This window comes from Chelon labrosus (genome assembly GCF_963514085.1).
Source record: "Chelon labrosus genome assembly, chromosome: 13".
Classification (NCBI taxonomy): Eukaryota; Metazoa; Chordata; class Actinopteri; order Mugiliformes; family Mugilidae; genus Chelon; species Chelon labrosus.
The window spans coordinates 12592594-12612280 of NC_140346.1; the positions used below are offsets into that span (position 1 = coordinate 12592594).

The window sequence follows — 19687 nt, forward strand, 5'->3', positions numbered from 1 at the left end:
CTGAAATACGCCTGACTGTTTTATGTTTGCCAGAGAAACAGACGGTCACTTGATGTGATGCAACACTCGGGTAAATCCAGCAGAAAGAATGACTTGCAAATAGAAAGACTGTACTATACAAATAAGAGCAGCTGTCATTTGACTGTGAGGCCCTCTGATAACACCGCCTCCCGATGAATCAAGTGCTCATTACATCTTGCAGCAGACGCCACATTTACCTCAGAAATGACACAGACAAGGTGTTTGCTAGAGATAGCATCTCACCCACCAGTCCATTACTGGCAGCGCTTCTCAGGGACGACACCTGTCGCTTCACGACTCAAGAAGGTTGTTTGTTTGATTTGGAGTTTAAATATCCACCTGTTCTGACGCTGTCTATGCGATGCTGACCTCCAAACCAAGACAGAGTCTGATTGTTTTTGTGGCGACTATTTTACATTTAGTTTTAAGAAGCAGGTCCTTCATCACGACTGCCATCAGGCTGTACAACACCAGCCTGAGTCAACAATAACCCACATGTTAGACTTGGCTTCGTTTTGGTTTTTACAGTCTTTTCTGCACAAATAAATCTGCTTTTTTGCACTGCCTTATTTTGCACACACCACTACCTCACCATCTTGTAGTTTTTAAAGGTTTTTAAAGAGTGTTGTTATTTTTTGTATATATTTTTCAAATTTGTATTGTGTTTTTTGGTAATTCCCCTGTCAAAGTTGTTATTGCTTTTTGTACATATATTTGCCAAATTCCGCTCTACTGTGACAAGGTAATTTCCCATATGTGGGCTTAATAAACATGTCTTATGTCTTATGTCTTAAGAAACACAGCTTTCAAACTTTAATCTTTATTGTCAGTGTATGTCAGCGTGAATCCTTCCCAGTTTACAATGGGATATGCAATGATAGAAGAAGCAAAAGTGCCGATACAGCACAATAAACACATCTGCAACTCAGTTACAAGGAAGTTAGGTTCTCTTGACAAATGGCTGATGGGCGTGTGAGCATATTTACTCATCCATTAATGTAGCCTTGTGTAGCCAGACTCAGTTCCTATCAACTTGGGTGGTTTCAGACATTTGGATTTCATTGTGGAGCGTATTTCAACATAGACAGGCAGACGTATAACCAATCAGAGCTGTTTTGTTGGGAACAAATTCATTCATTTATTCATTTCCTGTCACTGCTTTTCCTCTGCAGGGTCGTGGGGCGGGGCTGGAGCCCATCCCAGCTGTCATCGGGCGAGAGGCAGGGTACACCCTGGACAGGTCTCCAGTCTATCGCAGGACTAACACAGAGAGACAGACAACCATTCACACTCACATGCACACCTATGGACAATTTAGAATCACCAATGAACCTAACAAGCATGTCTTAGGACAGTGGGAGGAAGCCAGACCCTTCCTTCTTGCTTTGAGGCATCAGTGCTAACCACCACACCACTTTGCCGCATGGAACAAATTCAAATCAGATGAGTGTATGACCACATTGACATTAATGTGTCTGATTGGCCTGGCAGATCTTTGCCAGAGCATAATCAGGTCCCAAAGGAGTGATTGGGAGTGTATAGATACTCTGTAGAAAGTACCATGCATGTGAGGATCAAACTAATAAGCTTCCTGCATTTTCACTCAGGTAGTAGTTGCCAGTCTCAGGCTGACCACATAGAGGCATGACACTGAAGTGTTGTAAGAAAACAGGAAGGAAAAAAATATTTCCCTAAATGCTGAAATATTCCTTTCAACATGGTAACCCATCTTGTATGGCTTTCTTTTCAGAGCATATAAACCTCATGAACCCGTAGCCTCCCAATGAGATAACTATCACTAATTTCCAAAAGATGGGCTGCTGCTATTTAGTCGTAAATTACGGCTATCATGGATTATATTTCCATGATGGTCCTATAGGGAAATTAAAGTAAGTGTGTGGTGCAAGGCTCCTCCAAACATCAAGAAAGTATGCGTAAACGTTCTGCTAAACGCTGCCAAATATCATCCAAAAGAGGTTTCATAATCACTTATTTGCACATAAATCAACAGCAAAAAGTAAAAACACCAGTTGGCTGATCGTACTGTTTGTGCTTTTTCTGGTGATAAGATGCAAAAATAGTGACATGTGTGGACTAGTGGCGGCGAAAATAATGAAGACCCATGGGCGACATGAAAGAGACGGCACACATGGAGCAGATGTTGCTACGCACAAACTCAGACACATGTTTAAATTATCAGAAGACGAATATCTGACTCGTTTAAAAGCAGTATACTCACTGCAAGTCTAAGGCATATGTTGAACCATAAGAAAGTGTTGATGAGCGACACGCACCTGAGCTCACTGGAAGAGGCCGCAGCTCCAAAACCTAATTCAGATGGCTGCAGATTTTTATAACATCATGATCGAGGCAACAGTGATGTGCTGAGCTGCATGCACAGGAAAAACAAGAGAGTTGCCAGATGTGATTTACAGCAGCTCAAGTCCTGTCAACAACGCAGGCTTCAGCGTGAATGAGATGTTCCAGAAATCATGAGAAAGTTTAATAAGGTCTGACCTCCTTCGACAGTGAGCACTCCAGCAGGCAGAAGGGCTGCGGATGTTCTGGGAAATACTGAGGAGGATAAACACAGGAGGTACATCAAAACAGCAGCTTGGCCAACAACAAAAACACTGGAGGAAGGATTCCTGGAGCTGCTACACTAATATTTGAACTGTCCTAATCTACAGGGGCCAGTTACTATATATCTGGATGACACATTTGAGACTTCACACATTTGAAACCACCTTACAATGATCAGCCACAAGATTATGACCACTGACAGGAGAAGTAAATAACATTGATCATCTTGTGACAATGCAATGTTCTGCTGGGAAACTTATGGGCCTGGCATTCATGTGGATGTTATTTACACATGTACCACCCACCTAGATCAAATCAGGCACCCCGACCCTATAGCAATGACACTCTTTGATGGCAGCAGCCATCCCCTACAGGATGCAGCACAAAAAGCAGCACATGGTGTTGACCTGGCCTCCAAATTCACTAGATCCCAAACTGATCAAGTATCTGTGGGATGCACTAGAATATCCACAGATTCCCCTCCCCTCAACACACAGGACCCAAAGGCTCCCACTAACAACATCCTGATGCCAGACACCACAGGACACCCTCAGAAGGCCCATGTCCATTCTCTGATGAGTCACAACTGTTTTGGAGGCACATGAAGGCCTACACAATATTCGGGGGGTGCTAAATGTTATGCTTGTTCAGTGTATATAAGAATTAATGAGATCACAGGCATTTTTTTATACAAGTACTGCCAAAGATGTGCAGTATGTGCCTTTGGATGGGCTAAAACATATGCAAGACAAATACTCTCATACACTGGAATCCTGAAAAACAGAAAGAAGTCCTGTGCCGCTCTAATCACATCCTGGGCTATTTTTCCATCACAGCTTTTCATGGAAATCCTGCAAACTATGCAGGAGAATGACGGCAGCATTCGTAATCCCGCCAACAAAGCCCCCGGTTGTCGACTTCGTTTTCAATCAGCTGATGAAAAGCACAAAATCAGGATCAGCCTATCAAAGATGTGGCTGTTGATTCAGAAGTCCACAACCAAGAGAGGTCGATAACACGTAATATGCAGTAGTCAGCCTGAAGGAGTGCTTCACAGATACAGGGAAATATTCATCAGACTCCACACAGCTCCCTCTGGAGACACTACACTTTACACATATGCAGTAGCACATCTCAACCACCTGGACCTAAGACTTTGATGTGTAAAGATGCCACTAAATTTGCATAAATCCAACTGTAATGACTCCAGCTGCTCAAACTAAAGTTGCTTTATTCTGGGTTCGTTTTTTTTTTGTTTTTTGTTTTTTTTGTTTTTTTTTTTGCTTTTAAGTGGAAATAGTGGCAGGGCTTCTTTTTTTTTTTTTTAAGATTTGTATAATCTTTGTAGTGTGAATGGTCGTCTGTCTCTCTGTGTTAGCCCTGCGATAGACTGGCGACCTATCCAGGGTGCACCCTACCTCTCGCCTCATGACAGCTGGGATAGACTCCAGCCCCCACGCGACCCTTCACAGGACAAGCAGTTACAGAAGATGAATGAATGAATGAATATAATGTCTGGCAACTCTCTAACTTGCTCTACTCTCTAAGAGCAGCTCTAAGACAGTCTCTATCTCTGTTTATGCTACATCCAAGCGGCACGAGTTCTTCTTTCATGATGATGGATTTTGACATGTTTCACTATTCTAAGGAAACCACAACCTTGAGACAAGAACATGCAAGAGTCTTGCCACATCTTTGTGACATATCCAAAACAACATCTACATCCACTGAAAAGTGTTATCTTTATTAAATTACAAATATTGCTCACCTTCTTGCCTCTGTTGGCACACGTGGCTTCACTGGAGTTCATCGCAGTCAGTTTCTGAGAAAAACACTTCTTGAAACCTTGTTATTTTCCGTGTGTTTCAAAATTAGATCTTGTTGATTACCAAAGAGAAACCACAGGCACTACTGCTTTTGGGCACATGTACATTAGAACGTGTTCCCTTCTCTGTTATCTTATTTCAGTTACTAACTTTTAATATCACAGCACAAACGTCTAATGACTGGCCCCAACTTTTATTGTTTAACAGAACGTCTCAGGCCACTGATCAAAGGAGCATGCTTTGTTCTCAGCGGTGGCTGCGGAGGAAGGAATTTTTCGAGCCGTTCCAACCTTTCATTCAAGTGCAATTTATTCGTTGTGGGTTTATTTGATCAGTTTGGTGGTATCACGCGAAGGATGAAACAAACTATTTTGGAAGTTAAAATTGCAACTCAAGTAGTTAATATAAAGTCCGTTCTCAGTAGTTTGAGCTCCCCAGTGTGTCTGCAGCTCTTAGTCTGAAGCACATTTTCTCCTTTTATAAGGATTTACAGCAGAGGAAAACAAAAAGTCTATGATATAGACACAAGGTTCACAGCCCACCATCATCACAATGAAGGAACACATCCCCCTCCTACACAGAGGACCCTTGCTCCTGTAGTCAGTTCATTGTTGGTTTTGGTCTTGTCAAGGGATTTGGTGACAGCGAGTAATACAATATCACAAAATACATACTTTAATAACCTTTCATGTGCTTTTGCCTCGCTTTCACCGAAGCAGAGGATTGACAGGCAGTTGGCTTTGCCATCTCCAGCTATTGGCCTAGTTTTGACAGATCCTAAAATGCTCAAGGAATCATCTGTGAAGGTTCTCAGTCATCCAGATCATGGTATATCCAAAAAAGCGTTTTTAAAAAGGCAACTAGACTCTAGACAAGAGAGTTTTTCTGAGACGACATTTCACCACTCAACCGAGTGTGTGAACACAACAGCAAGTTTCAGTAATAGTTTCCATTTAAACCTCAAATTTCCCACCAGTCACCTAGAACTGAAGAAACTACTCGGATGAGTGGTGAAACGCCTTCTCAGAAAAACTCTACAAGTGTAGTTGCCTTTCTATTGTGCCATTACCAACCCTCGTCAGGCTGGGCCTGAGGTTATGGGTTAAATTGTGGTTAGACGTCGCTGAAACAACTGGTGGGGTTGTAGCTACAGCTGGGCTCAGGTTAACGTTGGATCAAATGACAGTTTTCTGCTAACATACTCACAGCACCAGTCAGGAGAGACAGTGGCTACGTGGTGAATATTTAGAAGTTCAAGGTAATTTATACTGTAGGTGGAGGAGACCAAAACAGAGACAAAAGTGAATATTCACGCAGTATCTGACGTAACGGTCCACAATTTGTTAACACACCAATCCATTTAGGTTCAGGCAATGGAAAATGCAAGTAGCTAAGAACTGATTTTGACATTTTATTGTACTTTTCTATTAAACATAAAGCAGAGCTCTTTGGCTCCCAGAATAGGTGGGTTTTGCAGCTTGCTCCTGATTTCAGTTCATCCCGGGTAGTGGCACTCTACTCCAATGACAGTCCTCTGGTTCCTGATGATTGGACTTTTGCCAAGGACTCTGGGGTTGTAGACCACTGTAAAAGCATAGATGACGGCATTCTTGATCATCTGTGGAGGGGGAAAAAAAAAATAGCAGCAGTTTAAACATTCTGACATCACTTGATAATAGAGGGAATATCACTGAAGGATTTGAATAAATTAACTTCATACCGCTAGTCTGCTGCCACAGCCATGCAGCTCAGACTCAAAAATCAGCACATGCGCAAAATCATCAATATCAACGGCTGAACAACCGCCAAGCGTGACTTCTTCTGGCTTTACCAGCTTGCCGAGCCCAAACAGATCCTGATTCACTTCCACAAAGATTTTACCTTCCCCACACCTCACAGCGACGGAGTTGGTCGCCACCGGCCTCTGCACTTTAAACCCGTCAGGAGGCCTGTTCACTGGCTCCACCGGTTCTTCTGGATACTTCCAGGAGAACGGCTCCACTGTCGTCTGCACCTGCTTCGTTTGGAGCATCCCACCCTGATGAACAGACTGACTGGAGTGCTCTCTCTCAGGTTCTGCTGCTGCTGCTGGCTCTGCTTCCTCCACTGCAGGCTTCTGCTCCTCGACCCCCCAGTGGGTTGGCACACTCACACTAAGGAAGCGAGCATCACTAAGTCTGACGCACGCAAGCACGAAGCTAAACGCAGTAAGCCGCCTGGACGCCATTGTTGCAAGCAGACACTTTTTCTGAGTGGCCTTCTTAAGCAGGATCACAGAAGCACAGAGACTCCTCCCTCTGGCTAATTAGATGGATCCCTCTCCACACGTGTGGAGCTCACAGCTGCACATCCCTCCCTGATTGCCCAGTCTACCTGCACAGTAGCCAGCAGTAGAAGAAGAACTAATTTTACATATATGCATAACACGAACACTCGCTCTATCCATCTGCCATGTAACATGCATCCCCCAGCATCATGCACCTCTGATTGTAGGATGTTTATATACTCCATGCATATGTATGCCAGAGAAAGGGAAGCAAGGCTGGCTGAAATGATAAAGTGGAGTTTAGTGAAGACTCGCAATAAAGGAAGAGCTGCAGAGTGAGGCAAGGGGAATTCACAAAGCCCAATAAGCAAACATAGACAACACACCACAAGGAAAAAAAGAGTCAGAGGCAGGAAAAAGCAAAGACAGGAAGTAAACGTGACGTAAATACGAGGAAATAACTGATTACAAAATAAAACAGGAAATAGAAGAAACCCAAACTAGATAACGATTGGCATCCAATAATCCAGACGCATGTATGAATTCAACCACTACCCCTGCTGTTCTCTTCTCCTCCTCTCCTCTTTCTCGTCTCTCACTTTTTCTGATGCAGTATAAATAAAAGTGAAGTGAGTTGAAGTCAAAGTATCCAAAGTAAAAGTACTAAACAGAGAAAACTGCCCCTGTGAGTGTGTATTATACAGTGTACTACACATGTGCAGAGCAGTATTTCATTGTTCCATTTGTTTAAGGTGAAGTCCATCAAGTATTTCTCGATTCATCCTAATTACAATTTTTAAATTCCAAAAAAGTGAGAAACCTTGAAATGTCTTGTTTTGTCAGCCAATAACCAATAAGTATAAAAATAATTATCAATACACACCATCCAGAAGCAAAAAATGTTTGAAGTTTCTGTTAAAAAAATTACTAAAAGTAGTTTTCAATAATTAAGAATCATATGTTGCACATTGGGCGGCACAGTGGCGAGGTGGTTAGCACTGATGCCTCACAGCACCGGTTCGAACCCATGGTTCAGGCCTTTCTGTGTGGAGTTTGCATGTTCTCCCTGTGTCTGCGTGGGTTCTCTCCGGGTACTCCAGCTTCCTCCCACCATCCAAAGACATGCTCGTTAGGTTAACTGGTGATTCTGAATTGGCCGTAGGTGTGCGTGTGAGTGTTAATGGTTGTCTGTCTCTCTGTGTTAGCCCTGCGATGGACTGGCGACCTGTCCAGGGTGTACCCCTGCCTCTCGCCCGATGACAGCTGGGATAGGCTCCAGCAGACCCCCGCGACCCTTAACAGGAATAACCGGGTATAGAAAATGAATGAATGTTGCACATTAAATCTTAAATGATGAAGTAATGTCGAGTACAAGTAGCTCAGATTTGGACCCAGGTGTAATCCTCCGCTGTCACAATCTGTATGACACGTAAACCCACTCAAGAAATATTCACTGCATCATCTCTGAAACCACAGAAAGCAGCAGTTTCTGTTATTAGATAAAATGAGAAATCATCAGATGTTTAATTTCTGCTTCAAGAGTGAAGATTATGAATTTAGGTGGCGGTCAAAGATTTGTTTTCACATCTAAACATACTCAGCTTAAATAAATAATCAATTTTATCTGTGTATTTAGCAGAAAACTATATAAATTAGAGGAAGAGTCTCTGATAAAGAGCTGCAGACCTGTTTGCAGAAGCATTTTTAAGTAGACTGCATCCACAAAATGCATTTATTGTGAAGACCATGCATGCTGAACTTAAGTTAGTCAGTCCAGTGAACAATGATCCCAAAAATGCAAACAAATTCTGCTGTGATGTGTTTCACTCATGCAACTTTCTGTCTTCGAATGAGTAGAAATCATGTTATCACAGGAAGCGATGGCGTAGAAGCTATGGAAATAAGATAAGATATAGTAAGATATGATAATAAGATAAGTATAATATACAGATATAGTAAAAGTTCAACTAAAAATTCTTTATGATCATTTCCACAGGTGTGTGTTTGCTCTGAGGAACCTATCATTTCATCATGTCAGTGTGGAGCTTGGAAGTCCTCCTCCTCCTCCTCCTCCTCCTCCTCCTCCTCCTCCTGATGATGATGCTGCTGCGTCTCTGTTCGAGCAGAGGTTCAGAGCAGGAGGCCAGTTGCTCTCTTGTTCTCCATTTATCTTTCGCAAGCGCAACGTCTGGTTTGCGTAGGATGCCTGAAATAACAGCACACCTCAAGGTGGGGGGGTGGGGTCACCATAGCAACGGCAAGTAATGAAAAAAAGGCCTGTCACTCAGAGACTGCACAGCGCTGCGATTCACTGGAGGGTGAAATGCACCACGTGGAGGTCTAAAGACAGAGTCACACTGACTGCTGAGTTTTAGACAATTTCTGTATATGTCAAAGTATTTATTATGATCATACTAACTATTATTGTTACCTACGGCGCTAAAAATCCATTATGCTGGCATTCAAATATCAATATTTGTATGGTTTAAATAATACTGAAGCAAGAATTTGGTAAAATTGTGTTTAATTACTTGTAGATTGCTCTGTGTTATTGTTCAGAAACAATCATAAAATCACTAAAATTGGCCAAACTGCTAACCACAGATATCAAAACTATCAAACAACTGCTGTGGCTATATGTGTTCAAGTGCACAAAACATGTTTGCTTCTCACACTCTTCATTCTCATTCATTTCGACCTATAAGGTGACATTTGGTGAACACAGACCTGATCAGAGGCTGGGTATCTGTAGGGAATGAATCACCTTCAAACCCAGACACTAGCAGCAGCCAACCCGTCTCCTGACATGCAGCAGAAGGACTGAAGGTCGACAGGCTGAACCTGAATGCACACTCTCACCACAATGAATGCATGCAGACATATGTTCGCCCTCACACGTGTCCTTGAGTGAGAGTTGAGTCGGAGATTTTAAACTTTCCTCTTCAAAGACGTCCTCATCCGAACCACAAAAAAAAAAAGCGATGCATTATTCATGGAACGTTAGCACACTGTTACCTCACACATCCTGCCCCGAAGCCAAGCTCTTTGCAGAATGAAATATGTTTGCGTGCCTCTTGCAAAGCAGCAGTGTGACGGAGGAGTGATGTGTCTGAAGCTCGCTGCCAGCAGCGTTCAGCCAGACAGCTGCTGGGCTGAGGCGGAGGGAGGTTTATGCAAAGAGGACAGACGAGGGCAAAGCTCTGCAAAAGTTAACTTTGCAGCAGAGACAAAGCTTTTCAGAAGTATCTCCCGCTGTGTATGAGTCATCAGCAAACAAAACATTTCACTATAGGAGGTCAGATAGTGGGCAGGATTACACTACAAACAGGGATTTAACGTAACAAGTCTGGATGTAGTTCTTCAAGTCACGCTAAAAATAAAAGAAAGGAAAGGAAAAAATTAGTCTTGTTGTAAAGAAGCAGAAGAATTGTGTCATAGCTCCTTAATGGGTCTGAATCTATCTCTGTTATTACTTTTATAGAGTTGTTTTTGTTTGAAATGTTTGGATTTTAACTTGGTTACGGTTTTATTCTGGCCTGATTTGTATGCACTATTAAATATCAGGCCACATTTGGAGCCTTAATATCTCAACCATTATGCGACAAATGGTTCACAGTGGATGGCTCCAAGTGTCTTTAATTAATCCTGATTTTTTTCTTTAACCCTTTACAGGGCACTCATTGAAATTCTAAATTTCAACCCTAGAGTGTTATTATGTGAGTTACCATATGGTTCCTTGACCTTAAGTGGTAAACAAATGTAAACGTGTATTTAGACCATTAGAACATAAGTGCTGATTCAGGCACTTACACATTATCATACACATTATCACATTAGATAGCATTAGGCCTCTTCTTTACGGTACCCAATAAAGCAGTTATGCTCAGGGTTCATGCAGAGGTGGACCTTGAAGACTACATTTGACTCTGATTTGACCTGAGAATGTTGCCTTGTTCTTTGGTGGTTAGCTTGAGTGAAAACCACACGCTTCTCAAACTTCACAGCATGCCTGTTAAGTTCTTACTTCGTGACAGTGATAACAGCACATTCCTACTGGATGACAACTAGTCTGCTGTCCGGCTGCAAAGTAACTGGTAGATAAACCTAAAACCAATAAGTGAAGAAATACAGTAAGAGATTAGACTCCTTCACTTTTTCCACACTTTATTGTGGTGTTGTTGATTTACTCTTTTCTGTTTAGAGAGACTTCTTTTAATTAGGTCTCATTTAGCCTGAAGACAAAAAAACATTCAAGAATACTGTGATTAAACTGAAGCTGAGGGTATGCAGTCACTTCTAAAGCTGTAAGAGTTTCCAGAAGCACAGTGGCAACAACATAACTGAGCAACAGGGGCCTTGGTCAGAGAGGTGATCACATACCCAGCTTTGAATGTCGTCTGCAGAGACTGGAGATCCTGCCAGAAAGACATCTCATCTCAGCATCACTTCATAAATCAGACCCCTAGAGAGTCTGGAGTGGCTAGACAGAAGCCACTAGCTAATACTGTTCCCCATGCTCTGGGGCTCCTTCTCAGCAGTAGGGACTGGTCAGAACTGAAGGGATGGATGGATGCAGCCAAACACAGAGAGGTTCTTGAATGAAGCCTGCTCCAGAATGCAGCCACCTGAGCCTGGGTTGCGGTGCAGAAATGTTTCACCTCGCTCCAATGATGCAAAGCATATGTCTGAGACTACACTGGAGTGCCTTCAGACCAAGTGTCCTCAAATAGCCAAGTAAAACAGCAAACTGAAACCACACAGAACATTGGGACAAAGACCTGAAGACGGAGTTTGAGAAAGAACGGGATCAACCGTCCAAATCTTGGTATGCAAAGCATGCGCAGAGAGTGGACGTTCGAAGATCTGTGACCTTTTCCCGGTGTTCAGCAACCTGGAACTGCAACAGCACTGACGCAGCCAATTTGACTCCAGCTACAGAGGCCTCTAATTGACACAAATGAAGTAACAACTGGTTCATTAGATCAGGTGCAGCCAGAAATGACTGAAACTGCAACATGCAATTGAGTGATGTGACAGAAATGCCTTGCCGGTCATTTTTGAACCTTTCTAGCTTCAGAGATTAAATGTGGTGCAGCCGCTGCTTTTATCAGCAAAAAAAAGTCATTTTGTGGTACAAGGCAGTGCACATGCTCGCTGAGAAGCACCAATAGCAGCTCTAAATGTACACCGTGTTCTCTGTTTTTCTGTGAAAGTCATGAACTTGCATCTCTGACTTCTTCCACATCCATAGTGAGTCACCACTATGACTCCACTGTCGTTATGCAACAGTTCTTCAGGCCTCCAGGAACAACTGAGGGGAGCCCGTTAGGGGTGAAAGCGGTGTGCTGAGAGGGCAGCTGTTTCCTTTTCTGGTTTACAAGCTGAAGGCCTGGATATCCACATACCTATTAAGTGATAAAGCCGTCAGTTTAGAGCTTAGCTGAGCATCTCAGAGGAGCAGGGGAATCCGAAATGCTAATGGGGTGATACCTTGAATGACTCACGTATAAGCTCTGCGCCAAATTTTTTCCCCAATTTGTTGGAGTATAATTAGACTATCACAGCTGCAGATCGTCTATACACACAGTCAGCCGTCGTATGATATCACGCGGCATCATTTATAACTGAGGATGGGCAGATTGTAATCTGAGAGGCAGAGCCCTCCACTGTTGCTCATTAAATGTCTAGTTTTCAGCATATTATAAAAACTGAAACCGACGCAGATCAGAGATGTTTATAAAATTCTGTTCTGATTTTCATCCTGAATCTAAAAAAGTTATTGAGATAGCCTTAAAACAATAAACATGAAGTCGACGAGCACTAAATCACAATACCCCGGCCTTGTCTTATTCTTAGACAGTTCTCTAATGCCATCTGGTGGCCACACAGTGTATGTGTGCTTCAATTATACTGCAGGGAACTGACAACTTGGACAGAAACGCATGCACCGATCAGCCACAACATTAAAACCAATGACACCTGAAGGGAATAGCGTTGATAATCTAGTCTTGGTGGTCATGTAGATGTTATTTAGACACATGCCGCCTACTAAAACATTGTTGCTGACCAGGCACCCCCACCTCTTAGCAACAGCACTCCCTACTGGCAGCAGCCATCACCAGCAGGACAATACACACTCAAAAAACATGACAAACAGTCCAAGATGTTGAATCGGCTTCCAAACTCCCCATACCCCAAAATGATCAAGTATCTGTGGCATGCTCTGGAACAAGCCTGATCCACAGAGTCCTCAACCCACAGGTCCCAAAGACTCCCCTAGCAGCGCCCTGATACCAGACATGATAGGACACCCTCAGAAGGCTTGTGTCCATTTCCCGATACACCCAAACTTTGTGGGAGGCAACATGGTCACTGGTTGATATGTGTCTGACACATCAGTTCTCACTAGCTGAATGTAATAAGCAAACATTGCTCGTAGTTGGAATACATTTTTAGAATCACCAGATATATATATATATAAAAAAGGAAACATGCTAATATACAAACAAATCTTTTAATTTTGGAGCGAAGCGAGTAAAGTACACAAATGTTTCCTCAAAAAGTGAACGCCAACCTGTTAACAATAAAGAACTCTTTGAAAATTTTACAAAACGGATACACAGTTAGTAAATGTTAATCAGAAGGTTAACCGTCATGTTTTTACCTTTAAAATATCTGAATATAAAACAAGATTCAATGTTTATTCTAAACGCGGAAATCATTTCAACAGGCACTCTCTTTGGATAGGTCTTTATGAAGGGAGCCGCATCGTCTCTAGTTATAAAATCCTCTCCAGTACCAGCAGGTGCAGTTGAGGCCTGCAGCGATGAGCAGGATGACCAGCAGGGTGATGAACAGGCCACAGCCGATGATGGTGGCAATGACGGCCCAGACCAGCGTCCTCTTGGACATGTCAATCAAGGGAGTTCTGAGGGCCATGCGTACCCTGCGTGCCCGCCGGCGGTCCTGAGGCGGGTACCGGGCCCGGTTAACGCTCTCCATGTCCAGCGAGCGGACCAGGCACGCCCTCTGGTGGCTCAGCTGGTCGAAGGTGTGTTTGCCATGGTAGCGGCCCATGCCACTCTGACCTGGAGGGGTGACACAGATCTGTAGTTAGTTATTTTTAAAGACATTTTCAGTGTGGACAGACTCTGTTATGAACTAAATCAAGGGGATATTCAGAAGGACTCCTCTTCTTCAACCACCCTGTCATGACATTCACCTAAGAAAATACACACACAATAGCCCACTTTGTGTTATTCTTACCAACACCACCGAACGGAAGAGAACTGAGCGTGTAGTGCATCATGACATCATTGACTGTCACTCCTCCACTTGTCGTCTCCTCAATCATCCTTTTAACTGCCTTTAAGAGAAAGAGAGAACAAAAGACAGAATGAAGAAGAGCTGCAGACAAGAAAACCTGCTTCAGGATTTCTTCTTCTTTCTACCTTCTTGTCGGAGCAGAAAATGTAGAGAGCCAGAGGTTTCTCTCTCTCGTTGATGAAGCTGACGGCATCATCCATGTCACTCACGGTCACAATGGGCAGCACGGGGCCGAAGATCTCCTCCTGCATCAGCCTGGATTGTGGGGGCACATCCTTCAGCACCGTCGGGGCTTGAAGTGCAACATTAATGTTCATTACGCAGAATATAAACCAGATACATTTGTCCGGTCGACGTGAATGAGGCATTAAAAAAATGATCCTCCTACCAATGTAGCGCTGCGAGGAGTCACTCTGTCCTCCCACCACAGGAGTGTAACCCTCCATCAGAGCCATGATTCTGTTGAAGTGGCGCTGGTTGATGATTCGGCCGTAGTCAGGGGAGCATTTGGGATCGGCTCCGTAGAATTCCTGCGACGGATCAAAATGATCTTGATAAAGAGGCCGCGGCGTGCAGGTCAGAGCGCCTTTAACAGTCACAATCTCACCAGTAGAGTTTGTCGGATGCATTCCACCACCTGGCCCTGGATGCAGGGTTCGCACAGGATGTAGTCCGGAGCGATGCACGTCTGGCCGCAGTTGACAAACTTTCCCCACGTGATGCGACTGCATTCAAAACAGGTATGAGAGAGCACAAATTTACAATGTTGAATGACACTTCGACTAATGAACTATGTGTATGCTTCAATGCTTGGAGGGTTTGAAGAGGAGCTGAAGGCTTGTATCAGTGTCTTCCAGCCCACTAATGGCTAAAAGTGACTAAAAGATTGAAAGAATTCGGTTTATTGGTGTCTTACACTGAAAGGAGTTTGCAGATTATAGTGATTCAATAAGGATGTGCCCCTACAAACAACAGAAAAGGTATCTTAAACCTGATGAATTTTCCCTTGGTCTACGTTCGGGAAGGTGAGTGTCATTTATTTGAGTTGTTTTCAGCTCCACTTTGTGAGTTTACTTTTTGATTTTCAACTTTCTCTCGCAGTCCCCTTGCAGAGGGCCGAAACTCTCCCGAAACACAGTCAGGTCGATGTGGCTCAGTGAAGCGTTCCTGATATTTAGCAGCATTCTCAAAATGTCAAGCGTTCTGTGGAGAATCAGCAGCTTTGTTCTCACTGTAAGCTAACAAACACTGGCCACCAGTTATCAGCAAAAGGTTTCACATGCTTAAGCAGACTTTTAAGTCCCTCCGGTTCTGTTTTTTGTCATAGCATATTGAAATGAATGGAAACTGAAGGTTGCACATTTGAAAAACTGACTCATAGCTGAAGCATATTTAACAACCCATCAAAAACCTGAAAAGCTGCTACTCGTGTGATCAATATTTGAACATGTTCCATAAGAACACTTCAGCAAATTCAGTTTGGTGACAATGGGCACTTTAGCATCCTCTTTAACAAGACTGCAGTATCTACAGCTGATAAATGTGCTGACTCTTTGGCCTCTTTGGTTCATATACAACTGAAAAGTTTAAATTCTCATTGTACTGGATGTGATTCTGCTCAGTGCTGTGTGTGACCACTGATGCTTGTTAGTCATATGAGCGTATTACCGGCAGGCGACCCTGATGTTGCAGTTCTTGTCGATGTAGCAGGGGCTCTTTCCTCCCAGCTCCAGGGTCACTGGGGTGAGGTGGCGAGCTGCAGCTTCCATCACCGCTTTACCCACTTTGCTGCTGCCTGTGTAGAAGACATGGTCGAACCTGAGCCTCAGCAGCTCCTGGGTCTCTGACACTCCACCTGTCACCACTGGGTACAGCTCCTGGAAACGACCAATGCAAAGTTTTGTAATATTATTTATATTTTATCCTTTTAACGTACAAGAAGCATGGGGTAACTGGAAAAAAAAATTAATTTCAGATACTGAAGAACGCATCCCATCATGCAGTGACCACTTGGTGCTTGTGTCACAACTATGTATTAAGTACAGTACAGTGTCGGTACAAGGCTTTAGCGTTACTGCCACTCTGCCCGACATTATTCCATCAACAATAGCAGCTGGTGTTCAGACCCTGTCCAGATAGCGAGGCAGCAGCGCCCGGAGGAGGAGGGACGAGTACTCGCTGAGCTCTGATGGCTTCACCACAGCTGCATTGCCTGCAGAGAGAGAACACAGGTTTCTGTGAATGGAATGAGATCACTGAGTGACGCAGAGCGGACAAGTAGGAGGGTGAGAATGCAGATATGGGAGGGCAGTCACATGAGGGTTGGAACAGCACGATATTTCTCATTGTTCTTGCCAGAGTTGTGCAGAAACACGACAAGCATAAGCAGCGGTGGGAAAAAAAGTTTTCGGGCCGCACAGCAAGGCCTGGGTGACACAAATACATATACAAAATACAAGTGGGACATCACAAAAGAACAAGACAAAATCAAAAATAAAGAACAACAAACAAATTAAATCCTCAAATGCATATCATTTTTGGAAGGTGTCCATCTGTTTTCTATATTTATATATATATATATATACTAAATTAGCACCAATAACACTAAACAAAACTAAATATTTAGTTTAATGTTTAATTTTGAGAACATAACTGCACCATATCAGTGAATAACCCAGTCGTCAAAGGCTGAGGGTCTATCTTAGTTCACCAAATATATATATTTCTGTCAGGGAATACTTTGTCACATAATAATTTGGTCAGCAACAATGTTTTAGCAGGTGGTATGTGTCTAAATAACATCTACATGACCACCAAGACTAGATTATCAACGCTATTCCCTTCAGCTGTCATTGGTTTTAATGTTGTGGCTGATCGGTGCATGCGTTTCTGTCCAAGTTGTCAGTTCCCTGCAGTATAATTGAAGCAATAGAATTTTTGGTTTTTAGTTTTAGTCATTTGTCCTGCATTTGTGTCGCCTTTGCACTGGAGGTAACAAAACTTCAGAGTTAGAAAAGGCTGGCATTATGCCTCCAGCGTGCTTTCACTTGATTTAACAATGTATGTGTGGAGGAATATGTAGTGGTGACCTTCTCTGCCTTTAATTTAAGGTATTTGTATTAAAATGCCATGACCATTTTTTTCAGTGTAAGCTCGTACCTGTTGATATAAATCAAAAGTCTCCTATGTTGTTGGATATGATGCATCAAGAGGATGGCCTAGCTTAAATTCACTCAGGGGCCAAAACACTTAAGAAGCATTGCTCACATTTTATAACTTTACACGTTAACATTGTGGGGGTATCAAGGCAGGGAGCTAGTAAGTTTACCAGATGCTAAACAAGAGCTAGGAAACTGTTAAAGCTGAGAAATAAGATGCCACTTAAGCACTATTTATTCTTCACAGACCACAAAGCCCCAAACCTCACGCTTTTTGAGACTTTTCTTTAACTCTCATGTCACATTATTATATCAGTTTATGCTTCATTCTGCACTGAAGAAGATACTTGGCTCCATTTAAGTGTGGTCTATATGGAAACACTGATTAGCACAAACGGTTCTATCAATCATTTCTACCATACTGTAAATGGCCTGTTTCATTATGTCACTGGAGGGTCATTCCAGTAACTAAGGTGTTATGACAATGACCACACCTTCATCTATCTAAGCATAAAACTGTGAAAGAAAACCTTTCTGAAGCCCCGTGGTGTTATGCAGGGTAAATAATAACTCTGTAAATGTCTCTAACTGACTTCTCTGTCTTTCTCCTGTTAGTTTTGTCTCCATTTTAGCTGCAGCCATACTTCAAACTGAGCAGAGGTCTAGCCAAGAGCAACAGAGAACAGTGGCAGCTCTCTACCTGCAGCAATAGCTCCGATCAGAGGCAGGAGGGTGAGGGCCCAGGGGTAGTTCCAGGCACCGATGATGAGCACAACTCCCAGTGGCTCAGGCTGGATGTAAACCTCATCAGATATGGTGAGGAGGTTCCTCTCTACAGGTCGAGGAGCTGCCCACTCTGCCAGCTTGTCTGAAGCCAGCTTGATCTCATTCTCAATGCCAATCAGCTCCAAGAGTGGTGTGTCGTACTGGCTCTGAGGGAAAAAACAAAACAAAACACATCTGTCACTTAAGCAAATAAATTCCCTACAGCACACATATTGTTTCCTAACTAAACACTACATGGATTTTGTCCAAAGTGAAAAATAGTTAAGAGAAAGTAAAGACACCAAATGATTTCAAACTCTTTTTTATGTTTAACAGCAGACAGAGTGGAAAACAGTAAAATAATTTTAACTGTAGATAAAACATTCTCAGTTGTGGCTCATCATGCTGTAGTCTGTATCTACACTGACCTTCATTCTGGAGTGAATCACTGCTTCCTAGGTTTGTTTTTAAAATCTAAAAGTAAAATATGTAACTAAAAATTTGATGTAGAATTATATTTAAAAAATAATAGTGAAATGATTAAAACTTCAATAGCAGCTTAAAGTGTAAAAGAACAGAGATGAAACACACATATTTATGGGACAAATCCTTCAGATGTGTCGGAATATGAAATGACATGGATCAGTAACTCTCAGGAGGGCTATATTTCACTAAAACACATCTGTCACTTAAGCAAATAAATTCCCTACAGCACACATATGCGTCCTTTGCGTCCACTCACCCTGTTGATGTCCTGCTTGAGAGCGGTGGAGATCTCTGTCTCTTTCTCAGTGATCATCCTCTGCAGGGCTTGAAGCTGCTGCAGTCTGAACTCTAGGGGCCGGGTCCTGCCGCTCAGGAAGGCCTCCTTGGCCCGCTGCACCGCCTGCCTCTCCATACAGACACCTGCACCGTTACCAGGGACAATCTATTGTCCATTACATGCTGAATGATATACTTTACAAATGGACTTCATATTCCTATATACTCCCAAGCATTTCTGTTGCCAAACCAACAACATAGGTTTTACACAAGTCATACTGGCACCCTAACTAAAGAGTTATAAGGCACTGAAGCAGACTAAGAAGTGTGTTATTATTTTGCCAGGAATATTTTAACAATTTTAAACTATTGAGAATTTAATGTGCAGCTAAAATAAGTGAAAATATAGAACAAAATACACTATAGAAGTTTGAATATTGTGTCATGAATCATTAAATGACATGTCGTCATCATTTAGACATCATTTAGTCCAAAGTTTGCTGTTTGACTGACAGTTTCACTGACTCAGCATATAGACGTGTTTATTTGCAGCTTTATGGACATCAGCGAGTGAACTGTATTATATTTACGTGTGTTTTTGACACTTTTAATACTGACTTGACTTGCACTTGAGGGTGCACCCATAGCCAGAAAACTGGGTGAAGTGACCAAATACATAATTAGACTATTGACAAAAACTTATAGTGTCAGTCAGTTGGGTCAGAATATAGAAATTTTAACTGATCTGATCTAATTGTGAGACACGGTCAAGTGGAAAACAGTTTTGCATTTAGTCTTGAGTTGTTGCGCCACTGCCTCCGTCCATGCCGTCTCAACACACACCTGACCTCTCTGCAGAAAACACTGATCCTGCTTGAAATCTGCAAATGTACATATTGTTTATCTGATAATTATTATTATTATTAACTGATATTAGCTAATTGATCATTATGTCATAAACGGACTCCTACTCTGCGTAA

General features: G+C 42.7%; 2 protein-coding genes across 2 annotated transcripts; both read right to left on the reverse strand.

The window, feature by feature from the left end:
• Positions 1 to 5790: 5790 nt before the first annotated feature.
• On the reverse strand, positions 5791 to 6672 carry LOC311497876 (zona pellucida sperm-binding protein 3-like). Its single transcript, XM_084558242.1, has 2 exons — positions 6151 to 6672; positions 5791 to 6048 (listed from the first exon to the last, which is right to left on the reverse strand). The coding sequence occupies exons 1-2, from the start codon at positions 6655 to 6657 to the stop codon at positions 5926 to 5928; spliced, it is 630 nt and encodes a 209-aa protein (XP_084414368.1). The 5' UTR covers positions 6658 to 6672; the 3' UTR covers positions 5791 to 5925.
• Positions 6673 to 13320: 6648 nt separating this feature from the next.
• Positions 13321 to 19004, reverse strand: LOC311498787 (aldehyde dehydrogenase, dimeric NADP-preferring-like). Its single transcript, XM_084559521.1, has 9 exons — positions 18688 to 19004; positions 17881 to 18112; positions 16149 to 16234; positions 15691 to 15899; positions 14630 to 14747; positions 14411 to 14552; positions 14148 to 14314; positions 13963 to 14062; positions 13321 to 13784 (listed from the first exon to the last, which is right to left on the reverse strand). Exons 1-9 carry the CDS (start codon positions 18841 to 18843, stop codon positions 13471 to 13473), a joined length of 1524 nt encoding a protein of 507 aa, XP_084415647.1. The 5' UTR covers positions 18844 to 19004; the 3' UTR covers positions 13321 to 13470.
• Between the last annotated feature and the right edge of the window lie 683 nt (positions 19005 to 19687).

What these genes read in the sequence shown, in the direction of transcription:
- LOC311497876 (XM_084558242.1), bottom strand. Translation starts at nt 6,657, where the DNA reads ATGGCGTCCAGGCGGCTTACTGCGTTTAGCTTCGTGCTTGCGTGCGTC. An exon ending in GCTGTGGCAGCAGACTAGCG is followed by an intron (nt 6,049 to 6,150) that starts GTATGAAGTTAA and finishes CCCCCTCCACAG; the next exon opens with ATGATCAAGAATGCCGTCAT.
- LOC311498787 (XM_084559521.1), bottom strand. Translation starts at nt 18,843, where the DNA reads ATGGAGAGGCAGGCGGTGCAGCGGGCCAAGGAGGCCTTCCTGAGCGGC. An exon ending in AACATCAGGGTCGCCTGCCG is followed by an intron (nt 14,748 to 15,690) that starts GTAATACGCTCA and finishes TTTTGAATGCAG; the next exon opens with TCGCATCACGTGGGGAAAGT. An exon ending in TCTTCCGTTCGGTGGTGTTG is followed by an intron (nt 13,785 to 13,962) that starts GTAAGAATAACA and finishes TCACCCCTCCAG; the next exon opens with GTCAGAGTGGCATGGGCCGC.